Source organism: Balearica regulorum, chromosome 3 (assembly GCF_011004875.1).
Source record: "Balearica regulorum gibbericeps isolate bBalReg1 chromosome 3, bBalReg1.pri, whole genome shotgun sequence".
NCBI classification, from domain to species: domain Eukaryota; kingdom Metazoa; phylum Chordata; class Aves; order Gruiformes; family Gruidae; genus Balearica; species Balearica regulorum.
In genome coordinates this window covers 118,002,173-118,021,222 of record NC_046186.1, presented here as the reverse complement: position 1 = coordinate 118,021,222, position 19,050 = coordinate 118,002,173, and the positions used below count along the sequence as shown (strand labels likewise).

The 19,050-nt window shown below is 39.5% G+C and overlaps 1 protein-coding gene across 5 annotated transcripts in view; it reads right to left on the bottom strand.

Annotated features, from left to right (window-relative positions):
- The window catches only part of KIF16B (kinesin family member 16B), a 141,955-nt gene that overhangs the window by 11,215 nt on the left and 111,690 nt on the right, over positions 1–19,050 (bottom strand). For 4 of the 5 annotated variants that reach the window (XM_075749728.1, XM_075749732.1, XM_075749729.1 and 1 more), the window contains one exon: positions 5,857–5,940. In XM_075749728.1, coding sequence (XP_075605843.1) covers positions 5,857–5,940 — 84 coding nt within the window. Of the gene's footprint in view, positions 1–5,099; positions 5,215–5,856; positions 5,941–19,050 lie in introns of those variants that run through there. The other variant, XM_075749733.1, reaches the window with a different exon arrangement.

Sequence of the window (19,050 nt, the reverse complement as noted above, 5' to 3'; positions counted from 1 at the left end):
CACTGTCAGAGGCAAACATTCAATCTGCAAGAGCCAGGCTGGTGAGCAGCTGGCTTTAAAGCTCTTCTTGAAAAGCTTTGGTATTAGGGATGTTGTTGTAAGCTGATACTGGAGTCTAATAATTTCCTTTTAATAATCACTTTGAACCAACACATAATCAGTACCTTTGAAAGGTCTTTGTGACTGGCATCACAGTCAGGAAAAATCAAATGGAAATGGTAACTCTGACCACTTGACAAGGGTTTTTTTGCAATAGAAACATCAATTCACCTGTAACTAGCATGAAGTAGGTTGTCTCAGTTAAACAGACTAAGGGATGGGACTGTGAAACAAAGGCCTTTGGGATGTACGCATAAACTCCATACCAAATTTTCAGAGGATGAATCGTCTAAAATCTCATTAAAATGCTTCTGTCCTCATGAAGGAAAACCTCAAGAAACGAGGTCTCAGACTCAAACATTCTGTTTGCCCAAATTTGTCAACAGACATTTTGAGATTTTTTTTCTTCTCTACTGTGAGGGCAGCGAGGCACCAGAACAGGTTGCCTAGAGAGGTTGTGGAGGCCCCATCCCTGGCAGTGTTCAAGGCCAGGCTGGATGGGGCTATGGGCAACCTGGTCTAGTGGAGGGTGTCCCTGTCCATGGCAGGGGGGTTGGAACCAGATGAGCTTTGAGGTCCCTTCCAATCCAAACCATTCTGTGATTCTGTTTCTTTTGCTGGTTGTCACCAAGGTGTTAATTCTGAAACTAATAATACATTTAAATAACAAGAATGAATTCAAGTTCAAGGAAAGGTACTATTTTCATTATTTCATGTTTTCCTTAAGAACCAGATCCTGGGAGTCACACAAAACCAGCAGAGTTTCATTTTTAAAGGGGGAAGTTGGAGCGGCTAGCTTTAGAGCCTTTTAAAAGCAAAACAAACAAAAAAACCAACCTAGAAATTATGACCTCCAAAGGAACTCAAGTGAAAATACAAACTAAAACCAAAACAAAGCGTTTGGCTTCAAAGTTAAAGAAACTTATTTTGGAAGCTTAATTTTGACTGTAGGTAACAGTGATATTACAGCCAGTTCAGTGTCTGCGATGCTTTCCCCAGCCAGTTCTACAGATCTGAGAGGATAATTGAATTATGTAGTTCATACAAGATTTATTTCTGCCTCTTGCATTAACACCTATCACTGAAAACCTCATCAGCAGACATCAGGAGATGAGGAGGTTAAGGACAATTGTGTTATTAATTTTAAATAAATTGAGCGTGTCTATCTTTTAAAGAGGTTCAAAGTACCAAGAAAAACGAAGAGCAGAGACAACGCCAGGAAGATGTATGTGTTCCTACAAAACTTGACGTAGGCTCACTTTACCATACTGTTACAGGTTGACTTTCTTTCATCCCCGAGCTCTGTAAGTAGCAGCAAAAGGAAAAACACGACTCCTACCGACCGTTTTGCTGTATGTTGGGGCATCCTCAATCAGGGACTTTGCATGTTCCCCTTTGCTGTCCACAAACCAACCTGAGGAAACGCAGCAGCGGGAATAGAGAATGGGAAACAAGGAAGAGAGGCAAGGAAACAGGCTGAGGTTTGGGGCAGTTTTTGTTTTCCTTTAAGCAATAATCTGTTGAGATTTTTGTAGGCATAACAATATTTTCTTTTCCTAAGCATGCTGGTGACAGCAAGAGTAGAAAAGAAAGCCTAGGGGGTCCATGGCTGCAAGGCTTCTCACCAAGGAGTCAAGAAACACAACTCAGTCTGCTATGTCAGCTTAGACAGTTACTCCTGCCCCATTTTTCTGGCTGCACAATGGGAAAATGAGGCTAATAATAATCTTCATTACTATAACAAAGCATGAGTCCAGGAGAGGAAGAAAAATAAGGAGGGGAATGATATGATACAGAAATGCAGTTTCCAAAGAAGGTGGGATTTCAGGAAAACTTCTTTTTACTGTCATCCACAGATCCAGCAACTCACCAAGGAATAAAAGATATTCTGCAGTTAAAACAGGAACAGATACATTCACTGAATCACGTATCTCTTGCGACATGTGTTTCCTTTACAAAGTTTTTGCTTAAAAAATGTAAAAAGGACTATACATCATCTGGTTTCATTTAAAAAAGGATCCTATACAGTTATCTACTGATTTCTAATTGCATGAAAGGATAGATACACACTAACTTCTATTCATTAACTTTAATCACAAGAATTCTTGGCTGTTTCATTTAAGGCGGATTTAATCAAGCAAGGTTGGCTCTGAAGTGAAATTACAGTCTTTAGACTGTGGAACAATTAATTTAGAGTTTTGCCCTGCAACAGGTCCCTGATGAAATACTAAATTAATAGATTGCAATAGGGCATTTCGGATAGGTAATTTTAAATACAATTTAGGTGTTTTCTCTTAAGATGTTTAGGCAAAACCTTTGTGCAAACTTGCCTGTTATTTTTCCAACCCTCAACAGAAATGTAAGATATTGGTCAAAAGACTTTATATTACACCAACAAACACCAAAGCAAAGGTGGCATCACACTCAGAAGATCAAAGATTTCTCCTCGGTTTCATCTCACACAAAAATGTACGCAAAATGTGTTTGCCTATCAACAACGTATTGTGAAGCTTTTGGTTATTAAGCATTTGTACCAGCTAGGATAAATAAAGGAACTTCATGTTTTACATAAGCTTTGTATTTATTGTGATCTTAAATCACAATCCTCATAATTTGGGGCTCTCTGGAGTCTTTTAGCCCAAGTAATTTCATCTCTACTATGATGAAATACACCCACTTCTAATCTCAAGCTGAAATAAGGTAACTCTACATGACAACCTTCAAACAAAGCAAACCTACAGCCAGCCTCCCTGATTCTAGTTGCCTTGAAAGGTAGCACAAACCTCCCCCCGTTGTCCTCAGCATTTCTACTCTGGCAAGAATCTGAGAGGTGATGCATAGTAAAAGCACACTCTTCCTAAACTGTCCTGCAAGGGATGTTTTGGACAAATCTTTCTATGACTAGGCACAAGGAAAATTTCCCTGACTAAAGCCAAATTCAGTTGAATAAAGCAACAGTTTAGATATCTGCACTAGAACCAGCTCTCTGATTGTTGCGTGCTTAGTTAATTGGAAGAGTAGTTTTGCTCCTACAATGACTCCCAGTCTATCTGCTTCACCTTCCCAGATCAGACTGAGAGCTGCCATTTAGTTCTGATGTAAAGAAAGAGAGCCTGCAAGGCCATTTCAGCAAACAACTGCTAATTCCAGCAAATACTCTCGTCAGGCTGTTTGACTGATAGGACAGATTAAGTTGTCTTATCTCTCACACAGGTGTACATTGTGGAGTTTGAAAGTTAATTTATGTGCATACTTAAAAAGCCAAAATAGTCAATTAGAAGAAGAAACTGCCGGTGCTCAGAGATGACCTGTGGAAAGCACTGGACTAGCCAACACTGTACTATCCCTCCTCAATCCAAAAAGTTCAGGAAAAACAACATGAAGTCACAGCCTATTCAAGATGTATAAATACCTAATGTAAAAACTGGAAGAGCAGAGTAATTTCTTTGTCATCCACCACTGGGATGACAGTTCTACTAATGATCTTACAGTACAGAGTATTTGTTCAGAACACTTAGCAGACTGATATTTGTCAAGCTGTCATCTATTTTTAGTCAACAACGTCAGCTCAGATGTTGGATAACAATATACATTTTTGTTGGCCTGGAAGTTGTGCTTTGCTTTTTCTAAAAAGGCTGTATTAGCTCACTAGTTCTTGACTAACCACGCAGAACAACCAAATAAGCTTTCATACCATACCACGGCTGTAACAACACATCACCTGTGAGGCTTGAAAGAGATTGCAAAGGGTTTTCAGCACATCAAGGTACAGGATCAGGTATGAAAGCCACCTGAATCCAAGCCATGCTTCTGCTTATTACCAAGGTCTAATGCCCTCACCTTTTACCTGATGGAATTTCCACGTGAAAAGCATGCTACAGTCAAAAGTCCAAGAAACCTCGTCCCTTACAGAGGCAATCCACCCATTTACTACTTTCCGGTTAGCCCACTGAAGTGTGCTCAAGGTTCATGCCAGATCAAAAGCCACAAGGCAGCAACAGCTGGTATTTTAAATAGAAGCGGTGCCTGTGCCATCTTCCATTGTCGCACTTTCTCTGCCTGCCAAATACTTTCCCAGTATAACTCAAGATGTGCTCTAAAGCATTACGTGACTTCGGAAACCATCACTACTTAGGTGGTTTCTCCCACTCATCCCCAAGGAGGCTGCAGCTATGTTAGCTGAAACTCTCCAGCCATTGGCAAAGCCAGAGCAAACCGCTGCAAAATAGGTAGTGAAAAGAAAATACCACTATTAGAGATCCAGACATAAAGGGGGTTTGTATTAAATTCCTCATGACAAGGATGGTAACATTTGCTTGGCTCCTTGTCCTCTTTATCTAGCTTTCCATTGCCCACGGGGGATCTTCAGTTTCTCCAACGCTGAATGATTTGTCAGGGTTATCGAGTCATGACCAAGTGTGCTATCTGGCATATGGCAAAATATATTCATGTGAACAGTGGTCATTTATTATTATTATTAGGTTTGCAAAATATCTATGTAGTAAGTTTTAATGGCTTAATTTAGTTAAAATAGATACAATTTAATTTTAAGCTAAAAACTGGCTATATAGAGAGCTGTAAGTACTATATAACCATGATCAAAGCATCGCTATACGCAGCAGTTTTAACATTTAGAAACATTACAATAAAATCTGTCAGTAAATCAATGACAGGTCAGACAGATTAAGGGATTAAATTTTTTACTGGTACAAAAAAAATACACAAATTGAGTACTAGACTGTAATGTGGCCATGCCTTTATGCCCTCTATAGAGGACATGAAACAAAAAACAGATTACATTTTGTGCTACATGTAAGACAGCCTTACATCAAAAGTCAGTGGGAGGATGTTTTGTTTGTAGATCAAAGAAAAGGTGAACTACGTAGAAAAAATTCAAAACATGCAAGAAAAGATTCCAGTTGGAAGCAATCTACTTTTATATTAATTTCTCTAAAGCTCTACTTAATGCTACTTTAGCTCTACAAAGAATATAATTCTTAATGACTTGCATGATCAGGTAATCCCCATGTAGCTACCATATAGTTGCAGGGTGTATGGTTTAGTCTTTGTTCACACCTCTTCTTCTTTCCCAAAACCCCACCTCCTGCCCCTGGGCTGCAATAACACACGCATCAATAAAGAAATATAAAGACCTAATGTGTGACAGGAGTCAAAATTATGCCATCCATACAGCACTGTAGAAAAAGCAAAATAAACCCAATCCCTCATAAACTCAGTAACCTTGTCCACAATAAAATTAATTTTTAAAACTAATTGAAAGAAAGAAATACATTGAGAATGCTGGTTACAAAATAAAGCTCAAAGATGCCTAAATATCGCTTTCCTTCTGTCACAAGATATTTGGATAGAGTAACTATGATAAAATAGTAAATCTTCAGCTAACAAATTGCATTTAAAGTAGAAATATTTTTTTTTAATCTTGTCTTGCACGGAGACCATCTGTCTACAGTGAACGCTCACCACACCCACAACCTTTCCCCCTTAAATAAATATACCTCCTATGAATACCTCTGAAGAGATGCTTTTTTTCACTAGACTAGGATTAATTTTTTTAAGGCACGTTTCATTACTTTGCAATCTACTGCTGCCATCTCCTGTGTTAAATGAGGCAGCAAGTAACTTCATACTTACAAGCAGGCTATTTAACTTTGACCATATGGGAATGGTTTCTGTTGGTCAAGCAGAGAGTACGCCACCCAAATACACTGCAGAAGCCTGTTAAGAAGTTGGCATTACCTCTAAGTGACTCCGTCGTTCTGCAATTACTCGTTCATCCTTGTTTCCAAAGAGCTTCTTTGGAGGGAATTCTAAAGTGGCAAGCTGGAAGACATTAAAGGATGAATCAGCATCAGAAGTGACAAGCTCAAACGAGAAAATTCTCTTTAAACTACGAAGCAACTGGGAAGAAGAAAATGCCAAATATTCATGAGCTACGCTATATGCTATTAGCAAATACCACGTTACGCATTTCTACTGACGTTATTACGATCTGCTCTGTAGTACTGCTATGATAATAATGCATTTTGTCATAAAAGAGAGACAGAAAGCAAATTTCAGAATTAGACTGCCACCATTTGCCCACATAAAGATTACAAAGTCGCAAACTGAATCTGATGTGATAGTACTAACTAAGAAGAAAGAAAGATCTTTTCAGGAATTTTGTATATCTTAAAAGATTGCATTCAGTCTCTTAAAAACCACGCTGTCCAACAGCACTGTCATGTAATTTGTTTGTCTTTTCTTATGTTGCATCGTAAACATAAGATCATTGGATCTAAGAACTGTCACTGAGGTTACGCTGTGGAAGATGGCATTGCAGGACTCCAGCTGATATCCAAGCTGGACCGGAGGGACCTTTCGTCATGCCTTGAACTTCGACTTCTTCCTTCGCAGTGGGGACAGGCTAAAAGCATGCACCTATGCTGTGATGGCAACTAAGATGATGGGCACTGGGACTTCTTGAGCTGTAACTCAACTGTAGTTCAATCACATTCAAATGTGCGTCCACACTGGAAGCCGATAGCTTTAATTTCTGAAGAGAATCCACACAAGCTGGCAAAATCTCATTTATCACACTGAAAATGAAAACAAGTAGCAACACAACTCCTAAAAACAACTAGTCAGATCTGTCCTTCTAATTCTTCCACTGAGGCGTTCAAAGCTATCTTTTAATTTCTTTTTTTCATGCTGTAGAAACTGTACCAAGCTACACTGGTAAGGGAGAGAGCAAGGGAACTGCCTTCCTTTCCTGTATGCCAACAAATAAAATGCTTGAACAAATTCCAGCCAGCTGTATCTGGAAAAGACACAAAAGACTCAAGAGTTGGTAACAAGTACCAATAAACTTGGTCTGCTAAGCCACCGCTGCTGGGAACGATGCACAAGAAAGCAAGTCCTCGCCACGCAGTTTGTGTTTGCACTTGAAGGCACATCAAAACCAATTTCTTCCCAGCTCTCACTGTACGAGACAAACATGCAACCTCCCATTGGCATTGCCGGAGTTGTTTTGCAGGCAGAAGCCCTGTGTAAAAATGCCTCCTGCATGAATTCCCCTGGCTATTTGATGATATTGAACTAATAAACAAGATGCATCATTTTCTAGTATATCAGCACATACTGGACTGCAGAGAATTTATGGCTGTTACAAGGAGCAGCAATATACTGAATTATATGAGGAGCTTCATTATCAACATTGAATGTAAGCATCTTTAAAATACGAAGGAATTCTGCAATACAAATAATTTATTCCTAATTCCCTGGTTCAACTCCAACTTGGATAATTTAAAAAAAAAAAAAAACAAACCTAGACATCTTCAAATGAGCAATATAAAGCGATGTGGGGCACCAGAGGAGACGGAAGAGACGTCTGCTCTGCATCAGTCTCGCCAGCACGCCCCAATTATATTCCTCAAATTTCTCCAGCCGTATTCTTCTCAGTGTGCCTGCTTCTTCATGTTGGCAGGACAAGCAGTACACAACCAAACGGTATCCTATAATTATGTCCTTGGGACTTATTTTCACCACACTATTCACTCCTTAACCTATGCAGGATTGTAAGTGCTAATATTTTCAAGGACTTCAAAATCCCACCCCTGCAGAAATTATATTTTATTAAATAGCACTGCATCATGTCACCGCCAGAAACAAGCAAGGTAAAACAGCTACCACCACAATCCCCTCCTAGCCCTAGGGAGATTGTTTTTATATTTATTTGCCAATAAATACTTTCATTATAGAATTTTAAAATAGTGTCCATTAAAAAACAATTTGCAGAAATAAAAAACCTACTGATACAACATACTCAAACATATTCTGTAAAGTCAAAGCAAGGCATTGGAGCTAAAAATCAGGAATGATTTATCTAAATTAAGTTTGATTTTAACAGGCATCTGGAACCTGATTCTACAAAACTTTGGGACAGGCAAGTTGTTTTCCTAATCTGTGAGCTTTCTGGACACATCTTAAAAGAGAAACTGTTGCATTTTCTAAAGCCAGTAAGTTTTGCTAAACTAATTCAAACCAAAGTAGCTACCCACATAGTTTTAACACTTCTTTTAACTCCCAAATCCCTATGATGCACAAATCTTTGAAACCAAACCAATGGAAGTCCATTATTACAGTCATGAATTTAATACACAAGAGAAAGGCCTCAGCCAGTAAACTTGGCTCTGAAACGTTCAAAGTCACAACATGCACCTAAATGAAAATCATAATTTCACTGCTGGTCAAGACCTGGATCTGAATACTTTGAACTTAGAGAACTATATATAATAAAATTCCCCATTTAGATCAGAACACCAGCGTGCCAAACTATACTCGGCACACACATATACATTACTTATGTTTGTAATACACATATGTACGTACAGAATGTACCTCTACCTATATAGACGTAAGTTGGAAGGATTTTGCATCCTGCAGAGGGTACGGTACAATTGGACTGATGATCTACTGCAGTCACCCTCTCTACGGGGCTGGATGTGGAAGGCGCACAACCTCGGGTCTGCTGGAACATTGTTATGTCCCACCCTTTCCCAAGGGTCCTCTGGCTCCTCTTATAGCCAAATGATTGGCAGAAGTCCATCTCACAAATAAAAAAAAAAATAGAGATCATTTCTGTCACACAACAGATGACCACCCAGCTATATAACAGAAAAACCTCCAGTCATAAATATCATCATCACTTCAGCAACTCTTAGAAACCCTGAATTATTCCAATGCGTTCTACTTTCCTACATGCCAAGAGCCTAATCCCCACCGAAATGAAGAAAGAGACGTTCAAAACTCTCCAGGTTTAAGTTTCAGGCTGTCCAAACACTTAATGCAGTCATGACAGCACCAGTTTCCACCCAGTTCGCAGCTTGAAAATTATCTTTGCAACATGAGAACTAGAACCATTCATGCAGTAATGGGAATTATGCAGTCCTCTCTGTGACTCTGTAATTTCACCGTAATAGGAAGCTGGTCCATTGTAGTATATTTATAAAAAAATACAATATTAGTGTATTTACCAGAGGTAGTGTGCTTATATACATACACTATACATATACAGAGTGAGCTCTGCCACTCCGACTTACAAAGTTAACCCTTTAGAGTGGAGAAAAATATGTTGGTGCAAGGGTTCCACAAGTACGCAGACTGATGATAAAATATTCTGATCTCATCATAATTTTGGTTTATTATTAAAAAAAAAAATAGAAAAAAGACCCCAGCAATAGAAATATAACAAAATAATGATAAACGTTACAATAATTATCTATAAAGATCCTCCGAGATCCTCTGTCCTGATGTATCATTTGACATACAGACTCTGAACGTAATTGTGTGCGACCCAGAAATGCAACGATTCAAGAGCTTTTTGAAGTTTATTTAAGATACCTTACTCATTTAAACCAAATTACAGTAGAAAATATTTCAATAAATTCAAATTTTGTTATTAGTAGTGCTACGACGTCTTTAAGACTTCAGATGAGATTACCACTGCTACAGTTTAATGCCCACAGCACAGTATGTGACTGAGCGGCATTTGTTCTGTCACTTAAATATGTAAGAGATCTGCAGGTGTAGATTTTGCATCGAGATGTTTGCCTTGGCTCAAACACTGCAAGAGTTTTATACTACCCAGATTCATGAATATAAATAATTCTTTTAGAATTAAATGGCCGTGAACCCTCTGGCTCAAATTAATTTTTCAAGGGTCACACCTTGACTGCAAGATGAACGTTTTGCGGCAATACAAGGCGTAACAGTGGGACTCTATAGGTAGAAAGGTAAATTATTCTACTTTCCTGAAATTTCTGAAGCACGCCCCTCCTCTCCCTGTCCCCCTTGCTGCAGTGGCAGTGAAAGCGTCTGGCAGTCAGTCTTTTTTGGCGGGGATGTTTTGTCATTTTTTAGGGCTGCTGATGAGGTGATATGTTTTCTGTCAGGGGAAATTAAGAGGCATATTCCCCAGCCTGACAGGAAGAGTGAGCTCGAATGATTTCCCGAGAAGCTTCTGCAAGTAGTGTGCAAGATTTCTAATTTTTATTTTGGCTGCGGAAGCATTTCCCTGGTATATGTAATCATACCATAGCCGCAATACAAATTCCATTACATACGTACGAGTGTGCACATGCATGCATACGCATACCATGGGCAAGGCTGGGACTACTCTTAGACTCAAAATGCAAAGCCAGATAATATTTTAAAATAGCATGGAGACACCTCAAGACTGCATATCAGCACTCCTAATGTCTTTTAGACATTAAATTTTTTACAGTTAATGATGTTTATCCTATCTGGCAATCGTTGCTAGGCAGTAGCAGTCTTAGGGAGAGGCAAACAGTCATTTGCAATTTACTCCCTAATTTCTTTATAATAAATAAAGGCTGTGTTTTATTTCTGGGTCTTGTATTACTTAGGGGCACGTCATTTGTCTGTGTCTCAGCAGTCTGACCTGTAAGAAATGATACTTACCTACCACGATATAGACTTTATGAGATTAGTATGATCAAGTTTAGACAGTACTAGGTCCAGTCATCAAGGGGAAGGTACTTCATACCTAGCAAGTATTATTCTAGTAAATTTTAAACAGCTTAATGGATTCCCACACCCCTCTCACATTTCAGCCAGGAGCCTGGTTTTAACAAGGTTACCAGCAGGCGTTTAATGCTGGAAAGAGCAGATGGCAGAACAGTAAGTGACTTTTTAGCCACCTATTTTACCTTATACACAACTTTTGACCTTAAGATTCACCTACTTCTGGAAACAGCTTATACCTAACATCGTCTATACAGCAGCACACTCTTTTAAAGTGAAACCATACATCTTCATAGGCTTCAACTACTGAGCCCCAGGAAGAGATGCAGATTTGGATACTGGACTTTTGGAAGCCCAGAGAGCGCAAATGAAGGCTCCAATATCACGGAAGGCTCTGCCTGGGACAGCTCTGCCCTCTCATTTCAGGACCTTTAGGAAACAAAGCTGTTGACATTTGAACAGTGTCCTTTAATTTCGATTATATTCAGATGGAGACTCTTCATTGACATTAATTGACGTTTGCTAGGGACCTGCTGGATTTAATTCAGTTCAGAGGTTTTACGGTACAGTGGAACATAACATGTTAATAGAAAGTCTTGTACAGTACTTTGCAGATGATATTTCAATATGTAGTGGACCAAAGTAAAATACCACATAATACAGTCATGTAGGCTTGTCACTTCTGAAGCGTGAAATTGTTCGAAGTGTTATGCTCCCTAAACATTAAAAAAAGTGCCATTTTCCAACATCAAGCAAAAATCTACAGGATTGAATCATCTCATTATTTCTGGTGGGTAAAATCTATGTTTTAGCGCCTACAATAGGGTAAAAGTTTTGTTTTTTTTTTTTTTAAAGAAGAAAAACAGGGCAGACATTGATGGAGGCTGAGTCATCTTTAATCTTTCATCCCAAATTCTCTTTGTACTTCAATGTTTTGATATATTTAAATGGGGGGAAAAGGGGAAAAAAGAAAATTAAGAAAATGCTAACTATTAAATTAAAAAGTCAGTCATCTTTAACTCTCATGTTACTTTTAAAACTCTGAATTTTCTCATTTTTCAAAGGGCATGTCTGACTTTTGATCCTTTGTACCAGAAATCTCTGTCACAGATGAGAAAAATCAAAGAGAAGAATGTGGCACGGTTTTGCAGCCAGCGTGGCTGCACCTGACTTGATTTTGCAGTGAGTAATGAAAGAAAAAACTGTCCTACTTTTAGGTTTTGAAGTTTAAACAAAGTAACTTAAGCCTCAACTTCTCAAGATGTACTAAGACTCCCAGACTCTGAAGAAAATTGAACAAAAGCTGTATATTTAACTAGGAACTTGCACTAAATATTTAGGGATTTGACAACAAGGTAAAAAAAGCTTAACTTCTATATTTTCACTAGTATTTTGTCCAAAATAAACCACTTATTCTACACAATTTCATAAGAGAGCCTTAGGCAAAAGGAAAAAGTTAACAATGAATAAAGGCTACTTAAATTCTGGAAAAAAAAAAAAAATCCAATAGAGATCAAAGATAACCCATTTGAACATACACTATCCACTAAAAAAATAAACAAAATAACTTAAAAACCACCTAAGTCACATTTTCAGGTGATATAGCTTAAACTATTTCAAGTTCAAATAACGTTTTTCCAAATATGAAGGAATAAAACTCTGAAAACTTATTCTCCTTTAAAAAAAAAAAAAAGACAACATAGTCCTCCGTCATGTAAACCCTACAGTGCTTTCCCAATATGTGTGCTATAGCTAAGTGATGCCCTCAGAGGACAGGAAGATTAAAAACAATATTTTCCATTATAAACTAATCCAGGAGGGGGAATATCCAGGGGATTATTTTCTGGATATTCAGTTTGTCACCTACTTTTCCATTTCTAACATTCTCTCCTTACTTGTTTTTTCATCTCTTCTAACATGTTCTCCCTCACTTTCCGTCTTACTCCCTATTTTATTGCTATGCTTCCCCACCCCCCCATGATCTACCTATTTCTTCTTACTCCACTGCCCATTTGCCATACCAAACCTCCTGTTCCCACATCATTCTCCCTACTATTGGCCAGAAGGAGAGAGGGATCTTATATTCTCAGAGGCAGGATATCCGAGCAACTAAGGATCAGCCAAAGCTCTGAGACAGACCTTTGTCAACCTTCTAATGTAGTCAACTCCTTGGAGAAAACAGAACAGCTTTTAAACAGCAACAAACCACAATTTATTATAACAACAATTTATTATAACAAACAAACAAAGCTAATTAACCTCCTAAATCAAAGAAAATAGAACTGGAAAAAGGCTGCATGCAACCTTTCTCCTACACACAAGATCCCTGCAGAGGAGTCCCCGTAGAAGGTCCCTGATACCAGCCTAACACAGTCAGTCCTTCACTCACTTTTGAGGGAAGCGGACTCTGCTCCAGCCCCTCTCCTCCCCAGGTCTTTGCAGTGTTTCTGAGACCCGAGGAGCTGCTCTAGGCTCATCCCTGCTGTCTCTCAGCTCCTTCATCAGAGCTGCAGGCATCCAGCTTTCTGCTGCTGTCTCTCCTTGCTGCTAGAGGCTGCAGCGCCTGGATCTCACTTAAACACGCACAAAGGAATGAGCATCTCCTTCCTTGAGGGAGTCTACTCTGAAAGATCCTAAATAAATCGGTCAGCAAATATCTTCTTTCTGACAAATACAAGAGAGACCATACTGAAGAGTGACGTACTGGAGTTTTGGGTTTGGGCAGTTTTGGGGGGTGTATGATTGCGTGTGTGTTTCTGGTATTTCCTGAATACAATTTATGCCACAACCAGGTTTCCCATCCCTTTACAACACAGCCTTCTCCCAAAGAGGAAGCTGGTTTGCCCCACGTACATGAGAATACTCTTTTCTCCCTATTCTCCATCCTTTTTGCTCTGTGCCAAAGGTTTACCTGCCCATAGAACTGGTTTAACCTTTGCATTTCTGGCTGGCAGGAGCAGCTCCTGGTTTGCATGTCGCTTTTTGCCCGGCCCCTAGCGCAAGCAGCCCGGTGAGCCAGGTCTACATTATCCCCTCCAGAACACATCCCATTGAGGCCAGAGTGTATTTGAGAGCCTGCTAGGGTTAACCTGCCAGGCAAGCAATGCTGCAATTTCCCCACTGCACTCAGACTGGCTACAATTCCTTGCCTTTTTCTTATTGATCTCTCTGGAGCATCACCCGTATATAAATAGGCACCTCCTCTACACCATTCCCCTGCAATACTGGCACTAAGACTCCTGGCACTGGCTCCTATGCCAAGGAGCACAAGCACTTACATCTCCTCCCATAAATATATGCAGTTCTGTTGCAAGTCCCCTCAAAGTCTGGAGGCTGTGACTAACCCCCTCAGATCATCTTCCCTAGATTCACCGATGCACGAGCATCTTCGCAGGAGGCACAAGTTCTCACAGCTTCGCTGTCTCTAATTCTGTAACTCTGAACTTTTAAGATCTTCCTGGCACGCTTGCCAGCTACCTTCCTCAGACAGGCATAACTGTCTCTCCAAAGAGCATTTCAACTTCATCTGTCGCTGAAGAGGGCCAAGAACACAAAAAAGAAATTCACCTTCTGTGAACCTCCCAAAACCCTCGCTCTGACAAGGCAAAATTACCGAGTAGGACTGGACACCAAAGATTTCTCTTTTGCATTTCACTAACTGTGCCTCACCGCCTTTGAATCATGCCCACCTGCCTATCAAACAACCATCTGTAACTATCAAAATGTTTGGAAGTTCTCATATCAAAGTTTCTCCTTTAAACGAGTAGGCCAACCTAGATGCAATATGCATTTTTGGAGCTATAGTGAGACGTGGAGGCCACCGTTTATCGTGTTATTTTAACTCCATTTAGTCTGCCTCCTGCTACTGAGAATTAACTGCAGTCAAAGAAGTTACCTTGCATTACAGGGGTGTTTTTCTTTTCCTTAAAGCAATTTCTAGACTAGTCGGAATAATAACATACCAAAATAGAGCCATAAACGATGGTCAATATAGTATTTGACAAATTACTTCATCGTTTTGTTCATTACAAGCAGTACAATAGTGTTTAAATAGAGAATATAAAAGTGAGCAATAGGATGTATCAAAGTTCATGCAAACCCTTCACAGTTCTGTAAAATTATGCAGCTTTGGGATTTTAATCTCTATTATGAAAACCGGAAACTAATACAGCCAGGGCATCTTTCTAAATATAAACCACTACCTGCATAGCTCAAGAATATCAACCAAGGAAAAATGGACAAAAATTGGCCCTTAATGGCAAAGAAAACATACTAAGTTCTCTATGCAGGCTGTAGAAAGGCAGAATAACATGGTGCAGAAACAGCATACACCAACCCAAAGGATATAATTATCTCACATGTAAACCAGTCCAAATCAAATAAAAAATAATTAAATATGATTTATAGATGTATTTGGAAAATAAGCATGAAATAATCATAACACACCATGCCCTTGCAACCTTGATTTTGCTCCCCTTGCCCCAAGACAGAAGTCTCCGGGGGAAAAATACCAGTACCACATGGCAGATGATGGTCTAAGACAAGAGTACGTGCTGACCTAGAGAGTCTATGGACAAGTTTAACACATACTCGCTACACTTTTAGCTCATGATTTTGCCAACTAAACATTAATTTTTTCATGCAGTCTCAGGTCATGGTGCTTGGTTATTTCTTTAAACAAACAGCAACAACTGCTGGGTTTACAAGGTCATGTCTTCAAAGCTCAACACATTAATCCATCTTCATCAATGGGTGGCTCAAATCCCACTTCTCAAAAAGAAGGTAAAAAAAGAAATTTTTCTGGTGCTCTCTGTGGGGTTTATTTTCCTTTCAGAAATAATTTGGGATTTGATGCATTATCTTCCCACTGGGATTTCTAGCAAGGTTAAGGAAGTGTCCCTGAAATAGTACAAGGTGGGCCACACAGCAGACACCATCTTTGTGGTGGCTGCGTACAGCCTTGCCCCACGCCACACCGCATTCCTGATGATGCCGCGTTGGCTAGCAGGCCGCTTTGATTGCACACCGGAAAGTCACAGCAGCATTTGACTTAACAGAAACAGGTTCAGAGAGAATTCACCGTTGCAGTTTTAACAGCTCTTCCCCAAAAGATTTGCTTGTTGCATACAAGCTCATCTCAGTGACATCTGGCAGCATTTATGAAACATCCCCGTCTCGTGTGGCCAACCGATGCCATAAATTTCAGACACCCTTGCCTTTGAGAAATGCTAATAATGAAAACTCATCAAAGAGCAGCAATAATTTCTACTGCTGACTAGATGGATGCCTTTCCGACTACTCAAAATTAATGGCAGATCTCAGGGTCTTAAAGAACAGCTGTCACAGAGAAATACACCTGCAAACAAACACGCGGTATGCCTCTAAGTGTGATTTGTTATAGATATAAAGCAGCAACTCTCACAACAAACCGGACTGATTAGTTAGCTCACCTTCTGCGTCATTTAATACGATAAAACTAGAGAAAACGCAGTGGAAGTACGCAAATGGGAAGCATAAAAGGAACTATCTGGTCTCCCCTCCAACAGTAAGAGTGATTTACAGTCACATAGGTTATACAGAATTTTTCACTTATGTGTAGTCTTACAGACATTATAGAACTAGCTGCTTTATCACAGGATTAAGAAGTAGCTGCAAACCTCTCATAGATTGAGATTCCCCCCCGCTATCAATGCTATCACTAAGTAAAGCTTAAAATGACAGATAACTAACTAAAAGTGATAAACTTAACAGAGACGTTTTTCAGGAGTTTGCTTGGCAAGGGATTTTGAATCTGCAGGACAGAAAAGTCAATGATGGGGACCAAAAGATCACTGTTACTATCCGTTTCATGAGCAACACCCTATTCAGTACTGCTCTTGAGACCCTAGAGGCACAGTGTGGGTGAGAATAGAGATTTGTTTCCAAGTATAATAAAATTTCTTGATCAAGCAATGCCTAGAAAGCAAGACCCACATATATACTACATATACATGGAAAACTCAAAGACATGCTTGATTCAAATGCCATGGTATCGAAGTCAACATCATTATTTGGGGCAGGGGAAAAAACAGGGACGTGTTTAACTATTGCCAGTATCTGGGTTTGGATTATGTGTCAATAATTTCACAATTATTGTCTGTTAGATGCTTTCCAGAAGTCTGTAACAGTTCTGTCCGCAACAAGCACTACATCACTGAGGCCGTGTATGAGTGATGCTGCTCCACCTACTCAAGTTTTAGTAACTCAGGAAAGCAGGGGAAAGTTAAAAGACCACAAGAATTATTATTTTGTTTACAGCATCCTTACAATGAGTTACAGCCTTCAGGTACTATAAGAACGGAAATTATGCTACTCTACATATGGAAATATAACCCTGCCACACAGTAGTTTGCAATTACTTTAACAATACTGGTACTATTCAAAAATTGAACTAAAAAGTCAAGGTATTCTTATTTATTCCTTGATGTAAAAATAAAATTGGACTTAGAATTGAATGTACATGAGTAACTTAAGGATGTAAAAATACTGCTAAAGCTTTGCTGAATTTTTTCAAAGAGACATAACAAGACTAGGACATGCAGTGTTCAGATGCAGTTGGAAAGAAATTCAAAGCATTTCATAGAAAATACCGAGTGTACACTCAAACAGCCTCAGAGTGCCTGCATTGCCAACAGCACCACACACCAAAAATCCTTAGAGTATCATTAATACCCAGTAGTACCTACAACTACCATAGAAAATAATAAATTCAATACAGAAGAAACTGGCCAAACAGCACTGTAGCTTTGATTCTTTTTATCATTCACAGCTTCATAACCATTTATAGATAACCATGAATTAATTGATTTTTTAACACTGGCTCCTGAAGTTTGTCACCCATGAAGAGTGTGCTTTTTCATCACCATCACCAACAGCCCCGTAACAAATTTTGTTTTTCAGACATGGCCAGACAGCTTGCCCCCTCCGCACTATTATTCCTGGCTTTGGTTCTGAAATATGCCCTACAGTAACCTGGACAACATCCTCAACTTTCAGTCTTCTCCTCTTGAAATTTTCAATTCTATACCTGCAGCTCAATATTTATCTTGAGAGCCACTGGTTCTTTATGTTTATTTTCATATTAAACCACAAGAGATTGTATTTTATTGATTTTTGTCATGCAGGGATGTCTAATAAATTTTACTGCTTGGGCTTTCTTGCTTTGGGCTCTGTAGCGGGATAGAGAATTCTCTCTTGTAAGATGGAGCCTTCTGTACATTCTGTGTTGCAGAGACAGATGGTAAAAGACCCTTCCAGATTTTTTTTTTTAAATGTATTTACATTACAGCAGTCAAGAAAATATCCTCAGAGCCTTACTGGAAGATCTCATTCCGAATACAAAACCAAAGGCTTTTAAAAATTCTTTTAGTACTATGAGCTGCATAGGTCTGAGAAATTTGTTTTCTTCCTTTCTTCTCAAGTCAATCCATTTTTAATTAAGAAACACAAGATTATATTCACCATATCGAGTCTGAAAGCTCATCAGCAGGAACATGATAAACTAATATTTATAAGAGACCCTTAGATAAAAAACCTCTCCTGTAGATTGTAGTGATGCTAACCATCAAGTTGGTTTTGGTGTTGGTTTTTTGGGGGGTTGTTTTTTTGGTTTTGTTGCTGTTCTGGGTTTTATCAAAGCAAATTCACCATTTAACCAACCTAACTCATATAAAAAAGGAGGGTATTTACAACAGAACACTGCAGTTACAATTAGTGGCTCTCAATGTTTCACCAGTAATTGGCCTCTCTTGGCTACACCCTGGACCTGACTTGTCACCTCACCTTGCCGGCTGACCCCTGATCGTCAACCGGAGTGGTTGCTATCACCGTCCTGGCCCTGCTCAGGTACTGCTGGACTGCGCCCTGGCCACCGAGGTCCCTGCTGTAACCTGTGCTGCAGCCACCCTCAGCTCCCAGCTTGTCTTCCCTTGTGGAACAACCCTAACCTTGCTGCTCCCTGGCAGCTGTGTGGGATCCTCCTGTGGGAAGTTTGGGGCAGGAGACTCACCTCGGATGCTCTGAAATGACACGTGAAGGCACTGATCTCTCTATAGTGAACACAAATGGGGCCTACGGAGACAAAGAACTGTGCTTCAATTTAACCTTTGCACCCCAAAAGCATGAATGACAAGGTCAACACCTCAGTGTAAAATACGTATCAACTTTGAGTCATCAAGAGCAGCTAGATAAACTATAAGCCATAAATGTATATTAAAACGTGTAACAACTGTTGTCAAATACAGAGGGGGAAAACTTTTTCAGGAGCTTTTCTTTCTTGCAGACTACATCAGTCTTACCTGAATGGGGCCTCATCAGTTAACAGTCCCCTGTATCCCAATCCCGTTTAGATAACAAGTGACACATTTCTTT